Source organism: Platichthys flesus, chromosome 14, assembly GCF_949316205.1.
Source record: "Platichthys flesus chromosome 14, fPlaFle2.1, whole genome shotgun sequence".
Taxonomy (NCBI): Eukaryota; Metazoa; Chordata; class Actinopteri; order Pleuronectiformes; family Pleuronectidae; genus Platichthys; species Platichthys flesus.
In genome coordinates, this window is record NC_084958.1 from 2,115,133 (window position 1) to 2,140,798 (window position 25,666).

Here is a 25,666-nt window from a genome sequence, read left to right on the forward strand (position 1 = left end):
AAACCAATCACATCAGCTATGATCAATCGAATATATAACATCTTTGAAATCTTTGTTCCACATTTGTAATGTCTTAGAAGCCAGAGATAAACAATGTTAACTGATGTCTGATTGCCTAGGTTTGTTAGTGAAGATTCTTATGAAATATGTTGACTTCACCTGTTTCTCTGCTGTTGGGCACCACAATCTGCGATTTAATTCAGAATGTTTTTTACAGAATTTAGAGTTTTCTGCTAACACATATGTCCACTGCTTCCTGTTGGATCTTAGGAAGGTTCTAACTAGAGCTTCAAAATGCAAAAAGAAGAAATGGCCTGCTCACAACTTTTGGGCTCTTGTTCCCATTTCTTCTTTTTGCATTTTGAAACTCTACTTAGAACCTTCCTAAGATTCAACAGTGAAAAATGCAAATTCATGCAATTTTTTAACTGGTCTTAAGATTTTGATCAGGAGTGTATATATATATATATATATATATGTGTGTGTAATAGTCAAAGAAATGACAGGTTTATAACTAATGCCTAATGAAGTCAGCAATTGTGATCAAATGTACCAACTGAATTTCAATATTGAATAGATCATCTCAGGGGATGACATAATATCAGCATTCTGTCCCTGGCCGGTGCTCCAGGCCTGCTGTGCTGCTCTCTGTCTGCCTGACAACTGCACTGCAGTGCCAGGTTACGTAACTGCCTGTGTGTTCATGTGTCGAGCTTAGATGCAGCGCAACACAAATTATGTTATTTGATGTTCTTTGTGAGCATCATGGCAGCATTTTCCAATCAGATTATATCATTGATCTCTGTAAATATGTCAGATAACACCAAGGCCCGTACCGCTGCCGTCCAGCAGAGTGCACTGTCAAGATTGTAGGGAAAACAGTTTATGAACTTATAATTGAGTCCGTTAACAACTCACCTGTTTTGAATATATGCTTATGAGAATTATTTACTTTACAAAAATAAAATCTATTAGACTGGGGTTGATGGTTTGAGTCCATAGGGAAATGTTTCTCTGTGACCACCAGAGATTTGCCTTTGAGCAGTGCAGCAGGTTGCAGGTTCAGGACAGTGTGTACCTACATGGGCTGCTGGTCACAAGCACTCAACACGGGGTTGAAACTTAAGGCGCTTCTCTCTTCCGCTGCTTCTGGTCCCCCTTTACTCGGGTTATTACGGTAGCAGGCCCCGTTCTGCTGCACGTATCCGCCCCCCTGCTCCGCCACTGCTGATAGCACAGACTGTGCAGGTTCGTCAGTGATCTGTTCTTCTGCTGTGACGGGCCTGACGCACAACTGACAGGTGAACCACACTGACATTACACTGTGTTTGCACTGTGGTGTGTTACGGTCGAGCTGTGGCTGCAGCCCGTGAGCTGTGGGGCGAAGTGACGAGCTGCGTTAGCTCCGGGACTGAAGTTTAGCCGAGTGTTGCAGCCTTCATGTTTTTCACGTTGTGTTCAATAATCCACGTTCACGTCCTGATGTGGTAAAGACTGTCGCGTGTTGAGAACCATTTCAAAACGGGTCGCTCATGTCTCTTTAATGCGGCATGGCTCCGAGGTGAACGTACCTAATGTACCACAGGAAACCATTGATAATAACGTTAGACCCAGTAAAAGCATGGAGATCAGAAGGAGCCACGGTGCTTGACTTTCCTCTGTGCATTTCCAACTTCACGTCACCGCCCACCTCTTGTGTGAGAACCGAGTGTTATCGTGCAGTTCTGAGACCGAAATGAGATGCTAATGTTAAATTGTAAGTGTGCCGAATGATAAAGTAGTCCCCAACAGTTAGATCTGCAGCCAGTCAGTGTTCTGTAGAGAACCCGGTTCTGCTAGTGAGCAAGAATACTTTAAAAAGTCACTCTATTGAATGGGAACCGCTTTTCCGGTTCACTGCATCGCCACTGCAGTCCTCCACCGTCACCTCCATTAAACCCCGCTGTACACTGTGTGTCAGTCGGTGTGGACACTAAGTGCCAGGCAGGGTGAGCATTGGAGGGAGGGGTTTTATAAATAGTGTGACATTAAGGGCCGGATGCCTGACCTTGTCCTGGTCGGACCGAAGCACTGCGCAGACTCATAGAGGGTCAGGGGCTCAGGGGCTCATGGGCTCCCTTCTCTGGATGATCCCACTCCTGTTGCTGTAGGACTGAGCCCAAAACTCCCTCTGAGATGTGAGTGCAGGTGATTGTGCTGATCCTGCTGTGCTCTAAACAAACCTCAAGTTCCCTTCAGCCTCTAGGGGTCCACTGAGCTATAAGTATATTGCTCATGCAGTTTAATTGTACATTCATGTGAGTTTAGCTGGAAATAAAGGCCACTGGTGCAGGGCCTTTTCTAAACCTGCCTGAATGTAAACGGTCTGTTTGCTTGGCCTGTGGTATATCTTGCGCAATGCAAGGTAAGAACTAGTACACACACACGTATGTTACTATAAAGTTAAAATACTGGCACAATGCTTTAAAAGTGCAGCATTCAGAAGTTTTAGAAGTATAAACAGCAGTTTCAAATAGCAAATACACAGTCTCATTATGCTAAATAGTTGCTGTCAGTGTTGTATCATATGTTTCATTTTGTAGTTAGTCAATATACCAAAAGGTATTTGGACCAACTTCCTCATGCTGTGTCACAACAGTTTGCGCAACGCACATCTGTTTAAACTGCTAAAACAACTCTGGTCAATATTTAAACTCTTTTATAAATTAAATAACAACAAAGAAACATACAATTAAATATACAGAAGAACAAATACATCACACACATAAGACACAATCATCAACAAATAGCAAACATTAGCAAATTATTAAGCATAACAATAACAAAATCATGAATCTTGAAGCATTTGAGGAACTTGACATTAAAGGAATCGACCTGTTAGGCTTTTATAAAAAAACAACCTTCTTCCTGACTAAATAATTAAATGAATTCCCCAGCTCAACTGAAACATTTGTCTGAAGCTCGACTCCTGCATCTGACCCAGTGATGTCCACAGTCTTTATGATAATCTATGTAGCCATGTGGTGATGTGCAAAAACTGCCTGGAAGATTTCAGCCTTGACTTATTTATTTGTTACGTACAGACCGAATAATGTCAACATACTGCCAATGCATCACAGTGTGGCAGTGAAGTCACAGAATGCAGACCCTCATCATGGAGAGATATAATAGTCTAGAAGCAAAAAAATAGTGATGATTTTAAAATACCTCTAGTGGATAAATCTCTTTAAAGCATTCTTTTCTCTGTACAGGAAGCCAGGGATCAGTGAACTTCGTGGAGATCTCCACAAGATGTTATCTCAGCACCTGAAGCAGATCAGAGTACTAATGCTCAACGAAAAGGAAAACTCGGAGAGGTCTCTGTTCAGACTTGAACAAGGTGAGGCTTCTTTTAAACATAGCTCAATGACTTAATCTTCGGTATTATTCAAACCAAGAGAACTCTGGTGAAATGGCTAAATGATTTACTACCAACTATTAGATGTTTTACTTCTGACACCATTTGACACCAGCTTGATGAGGATGAGGGAACACACTCTGACTCTGTGTCTGAGAGGGTGGGAAGGTTTCCTTGTTTGTTTTTTTAAAGCAGCAGAACTGTGCCTTAGTATGACTTTTTAAAATATAATAAGTCAAATTTAATTCAATTCAGTTTTATATGTACAGCACCAAATAAACATCATTTTAAATGCAACATACTGTCTGTTTGACTTTTTCTGATTCAGGGTTGTATTAAACAGACCACATACAACACCTCTCATAAGAGGGCTGATGGATACGTTTGGGGCCTAAAAGATAGAACGAGATAAATAATGCAGCTCTTTTTTCTACGTGCATGTGCAGCTCAGTTCTTTGAGTGATTGTGCTGGAAGTTTGAAATTAATAAAAACATTGCAAGTCAGCACTCTGTGAGAAAATATCAACATATGCCTTTGTGCAGTCATCAGCTTCCTGATGGTCTGCAGGACCTTTACCCAAGAAGGTCCATAAGGACTTGGTGGTAACACTACGGCAGTAGACCTCATTTTACAGAGTGGTGAAGAAGTGGGCTGCTCATTTTAAACATAGCAGAGAGAGCCAGGTAGATGACCCCTGTCCTAGAAGGCCACTGTCTGAAGGTCCAAGACACCGACAAAGACCCGTGACCACTGCACTAAATATTGGGGAGAGGACTATAAATAAATGTTCAAGGTTTTCCAAAACTGACGACTTCTACCTCAGGCCAGGAACTGATCAATAAGTCTTTCTGCACTACCTCGATTTAACTTGTGCACTGAGTGAATGCAGTCTCTTATTTCTTCACTGTATGTGTACACACTTCCACCAGTGTTTAACTTTTTTACGTCTTTTTTTAAATGTTGTGATATATTGCATCAATGCCAACATCAACAGCATGTGTGTATGCCTTTGCCACAGTCACAATGTTTTTGTCTCCTCAGGTTTTGAGCTGCAGTTCCGCCTGGGTCCCAGTCTCCAGGGTAGGAGGGTTCAGGTGTACAGCAACTATCCAAACGAAGGAGCTCGGTTTGAACGAACCAAATTCCGTGTTTTGGCATGGAACTACCCAACAGGGAGAGAGGATGACTCCGATAAATTCTGCTCTCTAGACCTCAAGACTGCTGGGTCTTATCAGTACTACTTCGGACATGGGTAAGACCGCCCTGATGAACATCGATTTCTTAGGATATCGGCAAAAACGGAAGAGTGTCATCATGTAGTTCTCCTTCCATACTGAGGAAAGTGCATGTTAGACACTAATAAACTAGGGGTTAGAAACATTGTTTAGTTTTAAGTTGACCAAACTGAGATTTTCCAATTGTTGAAAGTCTGGCTTTGATTATATATACAAATCCTGTTTTTTTTCAATTCAGATTTAATTCCATCTTTACGTTCATACTGTGCTGTTGTTTCAGGTCATTGTTATTGCAATAGAACCGTCTGTCCTTTCAGCTGTCTAAAGCTGACCTGCACCATCTACATTTTTAACCCAGGATCCTAATTTGATATGTATAAGAGGGGAGACTATTAATTTAGGGAAAGCAAGGGGAATATTTTTGACAGTTGGCTTCACTGATGACTCTGAACCCAGTTTGTGTGGTCATCAGAATCAGATTCAGGTTTATGGGCCAAGTAAGTTTTCACAAACAGGGAATTTGACTCGGTAAAGTGGCTCTCAGGTGCTTACACAGAATACACATCACAAAAACAAACATAACAAAACAAAACAATACAAACAGTCCGAACAGTGCGACGGTCTAAGAAAAGAAGTGCAGGTGTGCAGGTGTGGTTAGAAATTAACACACAGAGGCCAAAGGATCTCGTTGGATTGAATTTATAATAGGAACATTTATGGATTCATTGTGGAGCGATACTCAGTGTGGAGGCCTTTCTTAAAGCGTTTACTGTAATGTTGAAGGTTTAGTCTACTTAAACTAAAGGTTAGTGTACACAAGAACTGATTACAGTTGCTGTGTATTGATTTGCACTGTGGGCTCAGGCAGCTCATTTCTGCACAACCCTGTGGCATACTGATGTCTGAACATGGTAAAAACAATTTATTTGATTGGCCCTGATCCAGGTCCCGCTGTTTCTTTTCAGGACGCCCATGATTTCCTCTGCTACAGTCTTTCTATTTATTTGAATTATTTGTTGATGATTTTGTCTACTCTTTGACCCTGTCTTTAATGCAATTACTAGTACCTAGGAGGCACATAAAAGCTATTGTACTCACTAACTTGTACAGTTACCGACGTGACTTTGTCTCTTGCAGAGACACAGAGCAGTCAGGTGGAGGATACGTTGTGGTTGACCCCGTTCTTCGTGTTGGAGCAGATAATAAAATCCTGCCATTGGACTGCATCACCATCCAGACCTACTTGTCCAAATGTCTGGGACACTTAGATGACTGGGCAGATAGACTCAGAGTTGCCAAGGAGTCAGGTGTGTGTATTTAATTAAATTGAATTTTTTCAGAAACAGTTTGGCTCAATTAAAAAAAAGTACTTTTAACTGAACAAGAGCTTTAATTTTGGGGGAATTTATGTGTCCACTATATCGTTATTAGGGCCTGAGTACCAAAAGTTGCTTATATAATGCAATGGAAAATTGTTACTTCTGTTTCTCCACCACTAATTGTATTCTTCAGGGGCTAAACATGTTCGAAAACGAAAAAACTTTGCACATATATCTGTCATGGTGTCAGTTTACAAATTTATTTTTAAATATCAGCATCTACAACATCTAGATGCACCAACATCTGTAAGAAGGAAGTCAGGCATTTATAATGTTGTGGTTCTCTTTCACGTTTTACTGCCATTGTACATCATCTAAGTTAATCAAACAGATTGATGATAAAAAAGTGTTTTAAAAAGAGTGTTTTTCGAAGAGTGTGTGTTTTGTTTAGCCTCAAATTTTTAAGTTTCACATATTTCATAAAATTCCTGAGCCGGAAGACAATATGTACTGTTTTACATAAATTACCCCTTATCAGAATCACAGGGGGTATGGGGTGTTTCCCACCATGAACATTATATTGTGTTTTTTCCCCAGGATACACAATGATCCACCTCACTCCTCTGCAGACTCTTGGAGAGTCCAGGTCCTGTTACTCTTTAGCCGACCAGCTGTCGTTTAGCCCTGAGTTCAGCCCGGAAGGTCAGAGCTACACCTGGGAAGATGTGGGGGCGCTGGTTGAGAAGATCAGGACAGAATGGAACATGCTCTGTATTACAGATGTAGTGTATAATCATACTGGTCAGTATGTTAATGTGTAGTAATGTGTATCTTCTCTTCTCTTTCAACATGTACAGATGCACGTCCGACTATACATAAACAACCAGAAAGGACTTAAGCCTCTTTCAGACATGAACTTCAGAGGATGCAAATTTGTGTCCAGACTTTCTGAGGCTTTTTTCCTTTTACACACACACACACACGCACACAACAAAGCAGGAGATTCTCTGCTCTGACCCGCTCACAATAACACAGTAGACTCTGGAGCATTCAGATGAAGGTAGAGGTAGGAAGTAGTGTAGCACTTAGATGCCGGCATCAGCCCTTATCATCACCAAAAGCTCTACTGACATATTTTCCGGTGTGCCCTTCGTGTATTGCATAACTTTTTATATCTTGAGATAATTATATTATATTGTATTAATATTCTTTTGGTTTCTTTTGGTTTTGTGTCCCATGGCGTGTTAGACACATTATCAACATCTCCTGCTGATTCACATGCATTTCAGAGATGACAGATGTAGTGATTTACTTAAAAATGTTAAAAGATAAATATTTGTGAGATTACAGATTCACATCATTGGGATCTCATGTCTCATTCAGAAATGAGTGTCAGGTTGGGTTCAGTATGTATATGAGAATATAGTTGTAGCAATTGAGTGACAGTAACATGAAGGTGAAGTAAAAGGACAGTGCAGCGCTGTACTGTTCGTTCTTGCCTATATTAGGACTGTACGCTTGGTGTGCACCCATCTGCGCTCACCACCTCCTCCTCCCTGAAAGGTCAACCAGTAAAATGAGCCTGGTTTAAAGGTTAAAGAGAGACTGAGCGCTTTTTTTACACTTGACAACATATCAAAGTATATGTTGATCCTGTACCAGAAAAATGGCATTCTCACAGAGAGTCAAAGTAAATAACTTGTATTTAATATGATAGCCCTTACATAACTATTTAGACAAGACTTGTTCATAATATGTTTCGTGAATTAATGAAATGAAGTCCAGTCCAGGATATGATGACTTCTCTCAGTAATAAATAAAGTTCACTTCATACAATATTTAATCTCTGGCACATTGTCACCATAACTGCCAACAATTTAAAACAATCTGTCCCAGCATCTATCACACATAAACCTGTTTAACAACATGTTGAACGAAAATGATGACATTTTTGGTGATTTTAATTATTTGTTTCTCCTTCTTTGCAGCTGCTAACAGTGTGTGGATAAGAGACCATCCTGAGTGTGGGTACAACCTGGTGAACTCTCCTCACCTGCGTCCAGCCTGGGTCTTAGACAGGGCTCTCTGGCATTTAACCACCCGAGTAGCAGAGGGACGCTACAAGGCTAAAGGCCTCCCTGCTGATATTACCAATGAGAGCCATGTGAATGTGAGCACACACAGCTCAGCCACACACTGCACATGTTGTACAGTCTATGCAAACACACGAGGGGACACAATTCATGACTGGTCTAAGGGGTAGCTAAGGAGGTGGAGCTGGTTGTCACGAACCAGAAGGTCGCTGGTTTGATCCTGGGTCCTCCGCCTTCTGAAGTCCATGTGTGCAAATAGAGAAAGTGCAGCATATGTTAACACTGTATGAATGAGTGGGTGAACGAGGACTGTTAAGCAGTTTGAGTGGTCAATTACATTATAACATTACAAATTACTGTATAAATTAATTTACAGAGCTGTAAGGATAGAAATGTGACAACCAGTGGGATTTGCGTGAGTTGACAACATAATTAATCTTAACATCATGCTGTGCCACGGGGATGTAACAAAAACCCTAATAATACATTATAACCTTTGTCAAAATATAAAATAGATTTTTTTAGGCTGTTTTTACAGGTTAGATGTGAAAAATGACATTTAGATCATTTTTTTTTTGTCTGTGACTTGAAATGTGTATTCCTTCATTAGTAAATTCAGATAGTGACATGAATGAATGACATAAGTAAAGCCTGAGGGGTGTGATGCCTGTACCACATCCTTAGAGAGAAGACAAATCACTATGAGAAACCATATCAGTTCAGTTCAAATGTAATTTAATTCAGCAGCATTTTGTAGGCCTTAACAGTGGTAGTAATAAATATTTATTAAGTAAAAGTGACAATATTTGTGTTGTGTGTATCAGGCCATCCGCGGCGCGCTGTGGGAGGACGTGTATCCTCAAATCAAACTGTGGGAGTTCTTCCAGGTCAAAGTGAGCAATGCTGTGGAGCAGTTCAGAATCCATCTTCAGAACGGTATGTAGATCAGTAAGGATCAGTATGGTATTGTTTAGTATTACGACTGAAAATTGTGACTCCTTACGTAAATGGACCCTTACAGTAGGAACTTTTGTTTTAATGAAATGCCACACCTCTGGCAATATCACTACTCAGAACTCAACAAAATAATTCGGATTCTGCTATATTTATCTGTTGATAAGAAATATTCAGGGTGTTGCTCTGGCCTGACAGACAGTTGTCTGTTGTTGCCATATTACTAAAGGAACTACACATATAAATTAAGTCAACATCAGTACTTGCTGTTTAAGTTCAGTGTGTCCAGTAGCTTATTATCATGGCCAAGCTGCTGGTGTGCTGATTAATTTACTTAAAACACACTTTGTTTAAATATTCTCTGTGTGTGTTTGTGATCAGGCACCAAGCCAGGCCAAGGTAAGACTGGTGGGAAGAAGGGCCTAAAGATCATCCAGGACCCAAAGTACTGTCGTTATGGTAACACAGTGGACATGGACTCTGCTCTGGAGACATTTGTACCTCACAGGTGGGACCCTCAACCACAAGCTTTTGTTGTTAGTGTTGTTTGAGTGCTTTCATGAATTCATGTGTGCTGTGTGGAGTAACCCTTTCTTAACTACGGATGAATATTGATAAGACAAGAATGTTATACACAATGCTTTTGTCAAAAATGACCACTAAATGTAAACTAGTCATAAATTATAACATAGAAAACACTCATACTCATCTTCAGTGAGTCTTCGGATGTTTAGGATCCTTCAACATTGTAAACCCTGTTCTGGGTGTCCCAGCTCAGGCCTCTCCACAAGGGTATACGGCAGAAAGCCAGTTGGGAAAAGTGTGCAGCCAGTCTCACATGCTGTCTATAAAAGCTCCACCCAGCTCGGTCTGATTAGATACACACTTTGGTGGAACTCCTCTCTCCCTCAATACCATGCAATCTAAAGTCTCTGAGTCGAGATGGGGCTTCTATACCCATGCTGCACCCAACCTTCACTGGCAAGACTTGCTCACAGTCACAGTGCACCAGTGTAATTTCTTCAGCAGCACAGCCACTTTCAGTAAAACTGAACTGAAATATTGTCTGTGTACATTTATGTGCAGTATGTAAAAATACATATATGAAGAACTCTGTTGAATGCTTCATGTTCTCTCTCCTTCATAGCTCCTCCCCACAGCACATTGAGGAGTGCTGTGACTGGCTGAAACAGAAGCTGAATCAGCTGAATGAAGAGCAGCACCACATCATGAAGCAACATCAGGAGCAGGTGAGCTGATGTGTAACTTAGCACCAGACAGGACTGTTGCTACTAGCACCTTTGTAAATAATTGGAAGATAGAACAACATCAAAATACTACTGAGCACTATAGGAGGGTCAGACAGCAACTGTAGTGCACATGACAGCCAGCTGGAGTCAAACCTGACACCTGCTGGCTCTTAGTGCAGTCAGGGAGGAGAATCTGAGATGTTGAAATGTGTGTGCCAAAGGGTCAGTATTGATTTTTAAGGGAACCTGTACACTTAGGGCCATCGTTTTTCATCATGTTGTTCTTCTCGCTCACGCCAGGCTGCCAACTGCATTGTGGGAAATGTAGTGTACGAGCGTCTGGCCGACCACGGCCCGAAGCTGGGTCCTGTTAGCAGGAAGAACCCTCTGGTTACCAGGTAATGCATTAAAAGGTGATTTTGGAGAGGAATGGGAAAGAATAAGCTGGAGGGCTGGAAGGAAGAAAGAAAGTCTTCAAGACATTGAGAATAAAGTTTCTTCTTTATTTAAGCTGATGCAATAGAAAGATTTCTTGAAATTTCAGCTCGAGTGAAGAGCTAAAAAAGTCTATAAAAAAACTATTGAGAGTAATTCATGAAAATGTGTTCTGAGTTTTTAATAAACACGATCTTGTGTTAATGGAAAAAAAGGTTGGATATTTTTGGGATCATCATTTTACATATTTTTCTGTAACTTTTCCTCCAGAATTGTATTAGTGTTAATGCAGCCTCTTACCGAGCAGTACCTGCCGTACGTTATTCTCTGAACACCGAAAATGAGCATTTATGCAGCCAGCATGTTTTTACGGTTTTTGTGGTGTTTTTGGCAGGGAATTAGACACTGTTAATAGTGAGAGTTTGCTGAATCTTAGTAGTTTCATCTGTCTGTCGCAGGTATTTCACCTTCCCATATCAGGACATGACTTTGCAGGAGGAGCTGCAGCTGCTGGACCAGCCAGACAAGACCTGTCACTTTCTGGCTCACAATGGTTGGGTGATGTCAGATGATCCACTGCGCAACTTTGCTGAGCCAGGTGAGAATGGGAGCCTGATAATTCTTAAACCTGTAACATGAACCAATTGATACATAAGTTCATGTACAGCTGATTTTTTGCTTCTAACCTGCCATTAAGGACTTGAGACTCTCAGGTACTTAGAGCTAAATTCAGGTTATATTTTGAGCTATCTGCACTTGAAGGTACCATGTGGTTGTCCCAGTACTGACGTGCATCTTTGCTCTGAGCAGGCTCTAATGTGTATCTGCGTCGCGAGCTCGTCTGCTGGGGGGACAGTGTTAAGCTGCGATATGGCAGTGGCCCTGCGGACTGTCCATACCTGTGGGCCCACATGCAGAAATACACTGAAATCACAGCCAAATACTTCCATGGAGTCAGACTGGACAACTGCCACTCAACACCATTACATGTAGCTGAGGTACGGTCAAATATTATATTATCACATGTTTATCTTTAGCTGTTCTTTTGAGTACTTATATTTAATATCTTCTGATGTTTTCACCACGTTTGTTGAGGCCATTATATCTTTGAAAAACAGTTACTGAACCACATGGGATAATTAAGGCAGCGATTAGCAAGAATACACAAAAAACAATTGTTGAGGAATGAAGCATCACACAAGGAAGGACCCATTTGGTTTTGGCTTGTTTCCAGATCAGGGGCAGATTCAGGAAAACTGGAAAATAATTCATGCATTTTGATGAAAAATGCCATTTTATGCTCTGCTGAGGGCTATTCTAGCTGTTGATTTCCATAAACCACGAGGACCTCCTGAAAAATAAGATGCAGCTGCTGAAGGGACTTATTAACAAATACAATTTTGAGATCACAAATGGGTGATTAAATTATTGGTGATCAGATGCAGATGCTGAATCAAAAGTACTAAAGAGTGATGAACCGAGTCTACAGAAATAATTGGCTGAAGAATCAATGGATTGCATTTTTGTTTGCCTGTTGTATATCATGCAGATATTTCTCTTTGGTCAGGTGCACTATATAGGGACACCTGCCTAGTGCACAGGAATTGTATTGGCTACTGTAACCCATTAAAATTACCAAAATGCCACATTTCTTTAAAGTAGAGTCCAGTCTGAGGTTGAGCTTAGTGATATTTACAATGTCTAGATACCAAACAAAACTGATTATTACATGGTGACATTCTTATGACATACCTACAGGAAACAGTAAGCATAAGCCGCAGACTTACCCAATGCCACTGACTGACATGTTCGTGCCAAAGGTGAATTTAAACGCAGAGAGCACACAGCTGCTGTGGTGTCCATATCCTGTGTATTTATTGTACTTTTACAATAGTGGCATTTTGTAGCTTGAGTTAGGATAGAAACAGTCTGAGAAGAAATAGTAAAAATCAGGGAGTTGAAACTGTTTTTTTGTAACTTGATGCATATTGTATGTCAGCATCACCCTTTTGACAGCAGACTCTTCTTCTCTCCCTGTCTGTACTGCCCATGTATTGTCTTGTCCAGGCCATGCTAGATGCAGCCAGAGTTGTCAGACCCAATCTGTATGTGATAGCTGAACTGTTTACAGGAAGCGAGCTCATTGACAATGTGTTTGTAAACCGGCTGGGAATTAGCAGCCTTGTACGAGGTACAAAATACTCTTGCATGAACTAACTTGAAGGTTTTGTCTCTTTCTTCTCTTTTCACTGCATTCATCCCCTCTCTATTCCTCTATCTCTTCACACTCACTCCGTTCTTGGTCTGTATGACTGCACGTTTTTTTTGCTTTGAGCCCTGTCACCAATAACTGGCTGTATCCCCCTCACATTTACTCTCCTCCTCTTTCTCCCTCTTTCCAATCTATTTGTTACTTGCCTTCTCTTCCTCCCTTCCCACCCTCCCAACACTCACCCCTTTGTTTGGGTGTGTTGCCTTGCTGTGGTTGACCAGTACATGCTGGACGTGGCCAGAACCGTGTGTCCTAACCTGTATGTGGTGGCTGAACTGTTCACCGGCAGTGAGGAGCTGGATAATGTCTTCGTTACCAGGCTAGGGATCACATCACTGATACGAGGTACTGTATGTGTTCTAATTTCACACACTAAGTTCACACCTACCATGGCATCGTCTTTAGAAGACGATGCCATGGTAGGTGTTTATGTTGCTTGAGCAGTACATACACACAGGAACAGTCCAAATTACTGTTTGAAACTCTACTGGAGCCATTAACTGCATTCTCCCCCAAAACAGTGCTGTGTTGAGCCTGCCTTCCGTCTTGATATGCAGACACAACATCCATTAATGTAGATATATATAAATAAATGAATGAATGAATGTGGAAATACAAATAAATAAATACACATAGAAATGCATTCTGCGTCGGCTCTCACATGCAAAACACCTTCATCAGCTGCTTGGAATGTGGCGAGAATTACACTAACTCAGTATGTGCTGCAGCAGTGTGTTAACTGCAGTCCTTCCTGTCTCATCATGTCCTGTCCACAGAGGCCATGTCTGCTGGCGATAGCCACGAGGAGGGACGACTCGTCCATCGCTACGGAGGTGAGCCAGTAGGAGCCTTCGTTCAGCCCAGTCTCCGGCCACTCATGCCCTCCATCGCCCATGCCATGTTCCTCGATGTTACCCATGACAACGAGTGTCCCATACAGGTGGGTGTCTGTCAGGATTATTTCAGGAATAGAACAAGACCACTATGAAATGTCATAGTGGTCTTCTTTCTGTTTTGTCTTTGGCTAAAATCTTGGATAAAGAACCAGTTCTGAGGTCACTGTGTTCAGATGTAACAGATGAAACTGCAGGTATATAACTGCTGTGTTTGACTTTGTTTGACAGCTGCGCTCAGCGTTGGACTCTCTGCCCAGTTCTGCTATGGTCTCAATGGCCTGCTGTGCTACTGGCTCCACCAGAGGATATGATGAATTAGTACCACATCAGGTTACTCTAACACAAACACACACACACACTCACACACACGCACACACGCAAAAAGCCATTAAGATATTTACATGATTTTATGTTACTATCTGTTTTCACACTAAACTTTACATGTTTAGTCTAAACCTAATAATTTTCAAATCATCAACCAAAAATATTCGACAGTGAATTATTGAAATTGATGTAATGCACATCTGCCCTTCTGTTTACTCTTCTACAGGAACTAATGAAGAAAAACATAAAAATTATCAGATAATCCGGGTTTGTGTGTGTGTTTGTAGATATCTGTGGTGAAGGAGGAGCGTTTTTACCCCAAGTGGAACCCCTCGGCCTCCCCCACCTCCACTGGTGAGGTTGGATTTCAGAGCGGTATCATAGCTGGGAAAGTGGCTCTCAACAAGCTGCACCAGGAGCTGGCTGCACAGGGATTCATACAGGTGAAGAGCTCCAGTGTGCTGTATGAACACAAAGCAAAGCAAACATCAGCTCACACTTTAAATGTCATTTCACCTTCTCTTCAAGGTTTTGACTTGAGCAGCATGGCCATTAAGTTGATGTTTCCATCTCTGATGCAAAATTTTAATTGTGTTTCTATGCTACATTTCCCACTAAACAGAAATCATGTTGTGTAATATCGACACATCTTCCCCATCAGGTGTATGTAGACCAGGTTGATGCAGACATTGTTGCAGTCACTCGTCACTGTCCCAGCACGCACCAGTCTGTGGTGTCAGTGTGCAGGACAGCCTTCTGGAACCCCAAAACCCACCAGTACGACGCCAACGTCCCGCCCATGTTCATACCTGGTATGACCACAACATCAGCACACTTTTGTCTTCTTTTGTTTCTTTCTCCTAATATATCAACCACTCATCTTGTAAGATATAACTAGGTCAAGTGTTATCCAGGTTCCCAACGCTGACCAATATTTCTCTTCTCCTCTCTGTAGGGAAGATAGAGGAAGTGGTGCTGGAGGCAAGGACAGTGGAAAGGCATGCTGGGAGTTATAAGAGGGATGACTCCTACATCAATGGCATGCCAGAGTATACTGTGGAAATAAAAGAACATATACCGGTAAATATCTCCATGGTTATTTTTAGGATCGAAGCATTATTCAAATAAATGGATGTAGTCATGTTTATTAACTTATCCTTATATGTGTTTAGTTAGAGGAGAGTGAAGTGGTAAAGCAAGCTGAGGTGACATCGAAAGGTCGATCAGAGTTTGTGCAGGAAATCACCTTTCAGAAGTTGACACCTGGCAGTGTCATTGCCTTCAGGTAAAACAAACACACACACCAGACACACACACACACACACACACACACACACACACACACTATAAATTAGCGCATATTTCATCCCTGGTTTATTATGTTTAAAGTAGATGTCTGTCTCATTGAAAATTCCCTCCCTCTCATTCTAACAGGATAAGTTTGGATCCCACCGCCCAGAAGATGGTGGGGTTGCTGAGATTTTATCTGTCCCAGTTCAGCCCAAAGTACAGGAGAGGCAGCGTAGCAGATGAAAACCCACCAGAGGCATTGCAGAAACCTTTGGCACAGTGAGTACATATGTAGCTTCAAGTGTTAACCTTCAAATGTATAATTTGTGAGAAGGAATTGAGCTAATCTCTACTGGAGGCTAGTGGGTCATGGAACGAAGAATTGGGTCCAGAGAGTACCCAGAGTTTGCCTTTTCGCACATGCAGAATCTTTAACAAAAGCAACAAATCCTCCACATTATTCAGGTGAGAGGAGGAGCAGACGGGTGCAGCAAGCAGAGGCAGACTTTATATTAGGATGCCAGGCTGAGAAATTCCCCAGATACTCTGGATCCCCTCACTCTGACATTTGTATTCAGACATGCACCTCCTTAGGAGAAAATACGGAGAGTTGCAGAGCTCAGTGCATGTCTGAAAGCAGTTCAGACATGCACTGAACAAAAATTAAAACATGTGTCCTTTGGATACTGGAAAGTCTCTGATGGCAATGAAAATAAAGTGTGATATAAGTAGAAAGCAGCACCCAAAGTGGTTAAGCTGTAGGTGTGTACTGTCGATGCAATTTCTACAATCCAACCTGCCAACGAGGAAATGAGACACAAATTTCTCTTACAGTATTGTCACCTTCCTTTAATGCTTGAGCATGGTGCATACAACAAAGTTTAGTTTGTAATATGCACCCGGATAGAAAACAGTTTTTATACATTTGGCTAACCCCTCCCATTCTGGTTGGGGTTTGTTTAACAGTCAAAGGTTGAGATCTTCTGATCAAATGAATACAAACAATGTCTAGTTAAGGCAATCAGGCCAATTTCATTCTGTAGTACAGGAAACAGCATAATCAGGTTACTGTGTTTAGACTAATCAGGTTACTGTGTCTAGAGTCATCAGGCAGTAGTACAGGAAACAGCATGATCAAGGTTACATTGTTAGAGATTCAATCATGATCAATCAAAGGGGAAATAAACATGATTATATTATGGTCAACTGTTATATTTCCCTTACAGTACTTTTTATCTTAAAGTCTTGTGTATTTTTCACAGGCTGATGTCCAAGGTTACGTTAGCAGACCTGAATTTCCTGCTGTTTCGCTGTGACGCCGAAGAACAAGAAGATGGTGGAGGCTGTTACAACATCCCAGGATGGGAGACCCTCAAATATGGCGGACTACAAGGTAGATATTGGATAATATATGAAACTGCACTGACACAAACCATTTACAAACAGCATCCACAGCAGCTCAGTATTCAGCCATCTGCAAGAACTATCACTACAAATGAGCCTTGTATACTATACATTACACACCAATGCACACTATGCACACACTTACTACACACTCACACTACACATTACACAAGAGGCTCCTTATCTAGCTTTATTTCACACTGGTATTTCTTCCTGTGTGTGATAGGAGTGTAAATGCAGATGTTGTCTCTTTGCAGGTCTGATATCAGTGTTCGCCGATATCCGTCCCAAAAACGACCTGGGCCATCCTGTGTGTGCTAACCTCAGACAAGGAGACTGGCTGATAGAGTTTGTCTGTAAAAGAGTGATGAAGAGAGAGGGACCACTGGCACAAGTGAGCGTTTTAGGCTTAAAGGGCCATTTCACTCAAATGACAATTTACAGATCATTTTTGTTTTTCACTTTTGATGTAATCACCTCTGAGATTTCTGTCTCCAGCCCAACACAATGGAGGTTAATGAGATTGTCTTTGTGCTCAGCAGTAACATGCTTGTCTTGAAACAATGCTGTGGTTATTCTGCAGATGGGTCAGTGGTTGGGAGCCATGTTTCATTTCCTGAAGCACATCCCACGCTACCTCATTCCCTGTTACTTTGACGCCATCCTGGTATCAACCTATACCACAGCCCTGGATGCAACTTACAAACAGATGTCGAGGTGGGATAGATGATAACAGTTGTGTCATAGACATTTTAAAGGACTGATGTGTCATATCCTGTGACATTTTTAAAAAGTGCATATTCGTGCTGAAAAATGTTTTCCTTCGTGTCCAAATAGTTTTGTCCAGAATGGCTCCAGCTTTGTTCGACACCTTGCACTGGGATCGGTTCAGATGTGTGGAGTTGGACACCTACCCGCCCTCCCTCCTCTTTCTGTGAAAATAGAGGATGTTCCCTATCGCATCAGTCCAATCACAGGCCAGAAGGAACAGTGCTGTGTCTCACTGGCCGCAGGTAGCCAAGCACCAAACACTTATTAATCTAATTTCCAGCTTTTTTTTCAGTTGAGCCTCTGATTTACATTCTACTATTTCTTTGTTTGAAAAACGCATCAACTCTGCCACAGATAATCATGTAACCGTTGCTGATTTGTCAGGGTCCTATCACATGACCCTCCTCAGGAACAAAACAATCAACAATAGCCTCAGCTACCAGTGTAGAAAACGAAATGAATAATCAATTAAAATCATGCCTGACTCAGCTGTCTTTACTAACAGTGGTTGAGCAGTTAAATTCTGTATTGTACAATGATACTACGCCCTACATTTGAATAAAATAAGCTTTTATTTGAGCATCTGCAACAATTCTGCAACTAACAACCAAATGCTTCCTGTGGAAACGGCACTCGCATGTTCAGTGTACGTGCATGGTTACATGCTAAGTGTTTATTGCGTGTAGATAAGGACAGGGATTATTACTGATTCAGAGCTATAAAAACGCTTGTGTGGGTAGAGATAAGTTTAGTTTGAAAACGTTGTTCTCAAAAAAACAATAGTAATGGTTTGGATGTTGCCTAAGTCAGATGTGGAGGTTGTTAAAGCTAACTGTAAAACAAAGTAACTGTTAACTCAAACTAAGTAACACAACGTAATCAATTGGAAATTGAAACGTTTGATTTTTATCCAGAATATTACAGCACGTCTTCGTGACACATCATGGTGGATAATCATCTTCACGAACACAGTCTTGTAAATGTTTTCTTCTCTGTGTATGAACCTGTTAATTGATTTATGTTTGCTGACTAAAATTAACGCTGTGAGGATAACACAAAAAAAGAAAAATCCCAATGCTCAAAAAATTATTTAATATCGTGAATTTGCACTGGTAGTTATTAGTATACAGCAGGACATGAAATGACTAAAATACGACTGTTCTGGGAGAAGAGATGTGATTAGAGCAGACAATAACAACTAGTTAAAACATTGGATACTTCAGCATTCAGATCGTAGTGTGACACATTTTAACAAATTGTTTTATTGATTCTTTTAATTCCCCTCAGGTCTTCCTCATTTCTCCTCTGGGATCTTTCGTTGCTGGGGCAGAGACACTTTCATTGCTCTCAGAGGCCTGATGCTGCTCACTGGGAGACACACTGAGGCTCGGTGTGTGTCTGCATGATCTTAACTCTCTTATTGATAACACACTGAGTGACTGATCAGTGATTGTGGGGTTTTGTCAAATGGAAATTGTTTTATTCTGCTCTTATCTTAAAGGCTTGTGATCTGAATATTAGCGCTATAAATGTTTGATGATCAGTGAGATGAACAAAAACTGTGCAAAAAGAACAAAATGAACCATTTGGTTTCATTGTCTCAATAGTGACATCATCCTGGCCTTTGCGGGGACGTTGCGTCACGGTTTGATTCCCAACCTGCTGGGTGAGGGCCGCTGTGCCAGATACAATTGTCGTGATGCTGTGTGGTGGTGGCTGCAGTGTATCCAGGTAGGCACACTAATGCATACATATCGGCACACGCACACAACACACAATGTAAAAAAAAAAAAAGGGATGTCAATGTCAAAATAGTTTGTTGTTAGTGTGAAATAATTACATGATGTACCAAAAGCACAGTACACTTCAGTCAAACCCTTCCTCAAAAACCACACAACTTCCTGGATCCAGTCCTCCCTCCTCACTTGTCAGCAGCCTTCGGTATGTGAGGAAGCATATTAAGACCTAGTTCGGCCACTCAAACCTGTGTGTATAGGCATAAATGTAAAGCAAGCATGAGCTACAAAGCAGAAGACAACAGGGTTATAAGTCAAAGCCATTTTCCTCCACAACACTTCAGATACAAGACAAATGTTCATGTCAGTGTCTGTCAAGGCTGAACCCTTGACTACAGGGAAGTACATCAATTCATAGAACCTTCAACTGTCTAGAAATCCCTGTGGCAGATCCAACAAACAGTCAGTCCAGGTGCTTTAAAGCTTTTTATTATATGGTCAGTTTGTAGTCAGTGGTCCCCAAACAAACTGCTGAGAATATATGTCCTACATTTTTCATGAAATATGGTCATCACTAACATTTATATCATTTGATTTTGTTGTGGTTTTACTCATGGTAAAGTGGTGGAAGTCCTTTGTTCAAGAGCCCTTATTACAAAATTAAGTCACCGTAAATAAAGGAAAACTGTATTTTCAGTATCTTAATTAATTTGATCACTATGACATCATCGGGAAGTATGTCTTTGTACTTGGTATAATATCATGTTATAGAACTGCATGTTAATGCTGCTGCACTTTGTTCAGGACTACACTACCCACGTTCCCCAGGGACATGAAATTCTCCGTTGCCCAGTGACACGCATGTACCCTACTGATGACTGTGAACCCTGCAAACCTGGAGAGGTGGTATGTACATACACACATGCTTGTTTGGTATTTTGATGCTACCACACAATACCTTCACACACACAAAGACAAAAGTATTGTATTTACATGTTAGTGTATTGGTGTTTGTGGGTAGGAGCAGCCTCTGTATGACGTCATCCAGGAGGCTCTGCAGCGCCACCTAGAGGGAATATCTTTCAGAGAGAGAAACGCTGGCCCTATGATTGACATGCACATGAAAGATGAAGGTACTCAGTGTGTGTGTGTCTGTGCACATTTGTGTGGCAGACGCATGTTGCTTTGAATATATGACTCCCCACGAGCAGCTTTCTACACTTTTCTTCAGGGCAGTTCCATTAGCTCTGAGCTCTTATCGTCTTTCCAGGCTTCAGTGTGGTTACCAAGGTGGATCCAGCCACAGGCTTTGTCACTGGAGGAAACCGCTTCAACTGCGGCACATGGATGGATAAAATGGGAGAGAGTGAGAGAGCGAGGAACAAAGGCATGCCTGCTTCTCCGAGGTAATACACACCAGAGCCCGACTGACACTGGATCTTTGAAGCTCAAGCTGACACAGATTTTAGGGGCTGAACAAGTCTATAAATGCATCAGCTGATAGTTTCCTGTGTTAATCTATACAAGGCTCCTGGCTGGACTAATAAATATTACACCATTTCTAAATCACCCCAAGCAATATTTTATGCTCTGTGTTTATTGAAAAACAGTTTTGATATGAGTGTCGATATGATATCAACATATAATCAGACACCTATATATATCTGGGATTGGCCCAGACTGAAATATTGATCAAGCTTTAAGTACAAACCTGTCACTCATTTTATACAATACTTATCATTAACCCAGAATTTTATTTTGGAGTTACTACTGAAATGATTGATACATACTATTAGATCGTGTCAAAGGTTCATATTACCAACCTCCCTAATGTGAGGTTTTGTATTTGTTTTGTGTGTGACTTTCTCCATCCAGAGATGGAGCAGCAGTGGAGATAGTCGGTCTCAGTAAGTCAGCTGTTCGCTGGGTCGTGGAGCTCCATGCTAAAGGACTGTTCCCTTATGATGGAGCCAAAGTGCACAGGAATGGTATGAGATTCTTGGCCACCCCCCCCCCCCCCCCCCCCACACACACACACACACACAAAAACACAGAGACTTCCGAGACTGAACATTCAGTGTCCACTCTGTTCCAGGTACAGAGTCGTTTATCTCCTACTCCCAGTGGAACCAGCAACTCCTGCAGTCCTTTGAAGCAGGTTTCTGGGTGTCTGGGGAACCAGAGGACCCCAATGAGAAACACCCTGACCTGGTGCATAAAAAAGGCATCTACAAAGACAGCTACGGGGCCTCCAGCACCTGGTGTGACTATCAGCTGAGACCCAACTTCACTATCGCCATGGTGGTGGTAGGTTTTTCTGAAATACTGTCTGAATGGAAAATTAGGTTAAAACACATATTTCCTTGTACTGGTTAATTAACTATATATTTAGTCTGATGAATGAGTGGGTTGCTGAGCTGTGATTGGCTGCTTGACATTTCCTCTGTTTGTAAAGGCTCCGGAGCTGTTCCCAGTGGAGAAAGCCTGGAAGGCTCTGAAGGTGGCTGAGAACAAACTACTCGGTCCACTTGGAATGAAAACACTTGACCCTGAGTAAACTCACACGCAACACAACCACAGCTTATCCCAGCTTTACCATAGTAGAATGTGTAGTGAGACAAATCTAGTAATGGTATTGTTTTGTATCTGATCTCATTTGATAACCTGTTGTGTATTTAGTGTCATACTCATGCTGTTTGTGTTATCTCAGTGACATGGTGTACTGTGGCATCTATGACAATGCACTGGACAATGACAACTACAACCTTGCAAAAGGTTTCAACTACCACCAAGGCCCGGTGAGTGAGACCAGCCTTTGCTGCTGCAGAGAATGACTGTGGAGGACGTCCTCCAATGTCTCTGCACTGAGCCTTCAAAGTTCCACTTGTTGATTCTATTCAATTCAGTTAAATTTTGATTGTATAGCGACAAATCACAGCATACATTATCTCAAGGCACTTTAGTAAGTCATAGTAAGGTCGGGACTGTACAATATTTTAGAGATACCCAACAGTTCCCTCAACGAACAGCACTTGGCGGCTGTGAAGAGAAAAACTCCCCTTTAGCAGGAAGAGAACCTCTAGAACCAGACTCAGTGTGTCTGGCCCTCTGCCTCGACTGGTTGGGGTGAGCTGAGAAAAAATGGAGAAGAGAGAAGTGGGCGGGAGAGAGAAGAGAGAGAGAGAGGGGAACAGAGACAAGAGAGAGGCCTGCTATCTAACTGCGTCTGTGTGGGAAACAGTTTATTTCAAAAAATGTATTTTACTTCTTTAGTGTTAGAAAGCAGCACAGAGTAGAGAATTCTTAAAATTTTCCCCAAATTCTTATGAAATGGAGACGTAATAGTTTGCACTCAATCATTTAAACACACATACGTCCTACTGTACATTAAAATATTGACACTAACAAACTAACTATCCACCTCTCTTTGTGTGTGTGTGTGTGTGTGTGTGTGTACAGGAATGGCTGTGGCCAGTAGGTTACTTCCTTCGTGCTAAACTCTACTTTGCCAAGAAACTGGGAGAGGAAACTTACTCTAAAACATTGAAACTGGTGAAGAATGTGCTGTCTCGACATTACACCCACCTGGAGAAGTACGACCAGCATCAGTTCACCTCTTCCTCTTTTTGATTCTCCACTTTGTGTCATAATTACTTTGTTTTCGCAGGTCTCCATGGAAGGGTCTGCCAGAACTAACCAATGAGAACGGACAGTACTGCCAGTTCAGCTGCGAGACCCAGGCCTGGTCTCTGGCCACTGTGCTGGAGGTCCTCTATGACCTCTAAACGACCTCTGCATGGCCATCATTTCACAGCAGAGGTCACTGCAGCACAACTCTATAACCTCTGACATCACTTCCTGTGATCAGAGCGCTTTCCATGCAATCATGTACATTGGGAAAGATCCTGTGTTAATACGAAAGAATACTTGGTTTGAATCTGGTTAACTTCAACATCTTTGATCCTTGTCTGAGTTCCTGCTTTGCAACTTAACAATCAGACTGCAGCTCCAGCAAGTAGTTATCAACAGTAAATAGTTGTTAGGTGGGCGGCTCCAATGTTGCACCCAGAGCTTAGAGTCATTGTATTTTCAGTTATAATTTAAAACCGGAGGTAAACTGTTTGTTCATTTAGAAAACTCTTATTTACCAGCTTTCACAAACATGAAGCATAAACACTGGTTGTGCCAGGTTTTTAAAACAAGTAGCAACTCCAGAGCATATATGGTGCCAGGGTTATCAAGTGTTATTACTCCCATTGCTGTTCCTTACTAATATCAAGGCTTAAAACTGGGTGAGTTTCTTGTCACAGTCTTGACCTGGTAACAGAAACAGAATCTATTCCTTCTGCCCAAAACTGGTTGAAAACTCTGCATTTACTGATCTGAAGTTCTACGGTTCATCTCCTCAAAAAGGGAGAAATCCAATTCCTGGCTGGTAATAAACAACAAACTAAACTCTGAGACTGTAAGAGTGATGGTTTCTATCACTCTGACATGCGTCACACTGTAGCATCACATCTGAACCAGAGCTCGGCTCATATGTCTCTCACTTGACCCACTTCAGGATGTTTATTTGGTTTAAAAACATTCGGGAGTGGGATTGTTGAGCGCATTATCTGCCTTGATGAACTGAACTGATCTCAGCTCAGCCGTGATATGATAGTATTAAATTGTATGCATCAAAGCACTTTGACTCTACAGCCAGGAGTCTAACAAATAGAGCATCCTGTTTAATGTACCTGGGCAGGTTCTCTGTTCTATTTATAGGGAGATAAGCCGTCACCTGTCGTCATGTTCCTTCTGTGTGAACAATTGGCCTGAACCTTACGTCTCCATAAAGTTACTGATCACTAGCTACTTCACTAGGTTGATTCAATCTCTACTTCAAATCTCCTCCTCCACCTGATGCCTTTACGCTCATTTAATCAATATCACACACACACATTCTTCCAGCTGTTTCCCATTTCACCGGTGCTGTGTCTTCATCCATCGACTGTGTATTCACTTGAAAAAACTGCCCCTGTGCATGAATGTTGTGTGTAACCATGCTAATACCGACGATGTTGTCTTATAGCCGCAAATGTACTGCATGTTGAATTGTTAGTGACATAAATCACCAGCATTTCTCTAAAGAGTGGGTTTGTGTTGAGATACCAGATAATATATGCAACACAAACCATTACAGCTGTTGTGTAAGTGGTTTAAAGACCTGCTGAGAAACGTGACTGTAAGTAACTGCTCTGTCTCTAACCTGTGTGTTTTAAAATCTTGACTCGATCACAACACATCTGGTGTCCTTGAATTCTTTGAAAGCTTTAATGGACCCCTGATTTTCTACTATTTGTATTATTTTATTTTCTGGATGGATGGATATGTAAGAACAGCTGTTTCTCTGTGGGGCCTCTACCTTCACCTTTAGTTTACCTCCCTCTTCTTCCTCTTCCACTCCAACCATATCTAGTAAACAAATGAGGGGGCGTATTTCCTGTTTGTCAGATTGACATCAGGTGACTGCCTCTGCCACTGGTCAGTGTCGGAAACACACACTGCTCCTGTAGACCTGTGTGTTAATGCTGTGACTGGCTCCAGTCATTAGGCTGCTCCTGTTCTCTCTCCACACTCTCCTTTTAATTTTAATAGAGGAGGATTTCTGTTTCATAAGTCCACAGACCTTTGTACAGCAACTCCCCCAGTTTATCACTGTGTCTGAGCCTGAGCTGCCAGTTACTGGTGTTTAGAAGAGGCCTGAGTGTGTTGGGGAATCCTCCAAGGTTCTGGTCATGAGGTCTCCTTTTGAAACTTGTATGCCTTCATCCTTGGGAGCATTCTTAACTTGCTGTGAAGCTATAAAGGGCTATTTTGATTTTTTTGTTTTAACTAGCACAGTCAAAACACTACTCTTCTGAAGTCTCAAGATGCAGTATGACTTTAGGCCACCAGATGGAGACAGACCCCGGGCACCGCAGACATTAAGATTAAGATTAAGATGCATTTATTTGTCCCAAACACATGCACTGACATGCAAAGGCACACTCATGCAGGTAGGGAAATTTAACCTCTGCTTTTGACCCATCTGGTGCAGGACACACAGAGCAGTGAGCAGACATGTATGGCGCCCCGGGGAGCAGATGTTGGGGGAGTAAGGTGCCTTGCCCAGGGGCACTAGACAGGATAGGGAGAATCCTCTTGACATCCATGCAACATCAACTTCTGTTTAAAAACTGAAAAGATCTGCACACTTCCTCCCATCGATATCGAAGACTTATATTATATTATGCAATATTATATG

The 25,666-nt window shown here is 41.7% G+C and overlaps 1 protein-coding gene across 2 annotated transcripts; it reads left to right on the forward strand.

Annotated features, from left to right (window-relative positions):
• Positions 1-1,165: 1,165 nt before the first annotated feature.
• agla (amylo-alpha-1, 6-glucosidase, 4-alpha-glucanotransferase a) lies at positions 1,166-24,662 on the forward strand. Of its 2 annotated transcripts, none has more exons than XM_062403600.1 (35): positions 1,166-1,301; positions 3,252-3,379; positions 4,440-4,650; positions 5,771-5,940; positions 6,550-6,753; positions 7,941-8,122; positions 8,870-8,981; positions 9,381-9,507; positions 10,147-10,249; positions 10,550-10,647; positions 11,143-11,282; positions 11,495-11,682; positions 12,752-12,875; positions 13,733-13,896; positions 14,081-14,182; positions 14,464-14,619; positions 14,838-14,988; positions 15,132-15,256; positions 15,349-15,461; positions 15,611-15,745; positions 16,729-16,859; positions 17,128-17,264; positions 17,454-17,587; positions 17,708-17,883; positions 18,929-19,031; positions 19,249-19,372; positions 20,182-20,283; positions 20,399-20,510; positions 20,648-20,783; positions 21,253-21,365; positions 21,473-21,684; positions 21,833-21,930; positions 22,088-22,175; positions 22,837-22,970; positions 23,045-24,662. In XM_062403600.1, the coding sequence occupies exons 2-35, from the start codon at positions 3,292-3,294 to the stop codon at positions 23,160-23,162; spliced, it is 4,611 nt and encodes a 1,536-aa protein (XP_062259584.1). In that variant the 5' UTR covers positions 1,166-1,301; positions 3,252-3,291; the 3' UTR covers positions 23,163-24,662. The 2 variants fall into 2 exon arrangements, with proteins under 2 accessions (XP_062259584.1, XP_062259583.1); XM_062403599.1 differs by lacking the exon at positions 12,752-12,875 and adding an exon at positions 13,178-13,301.
• Positions 24,663-25,666: the final 1,004 nt, after the last annotated feature.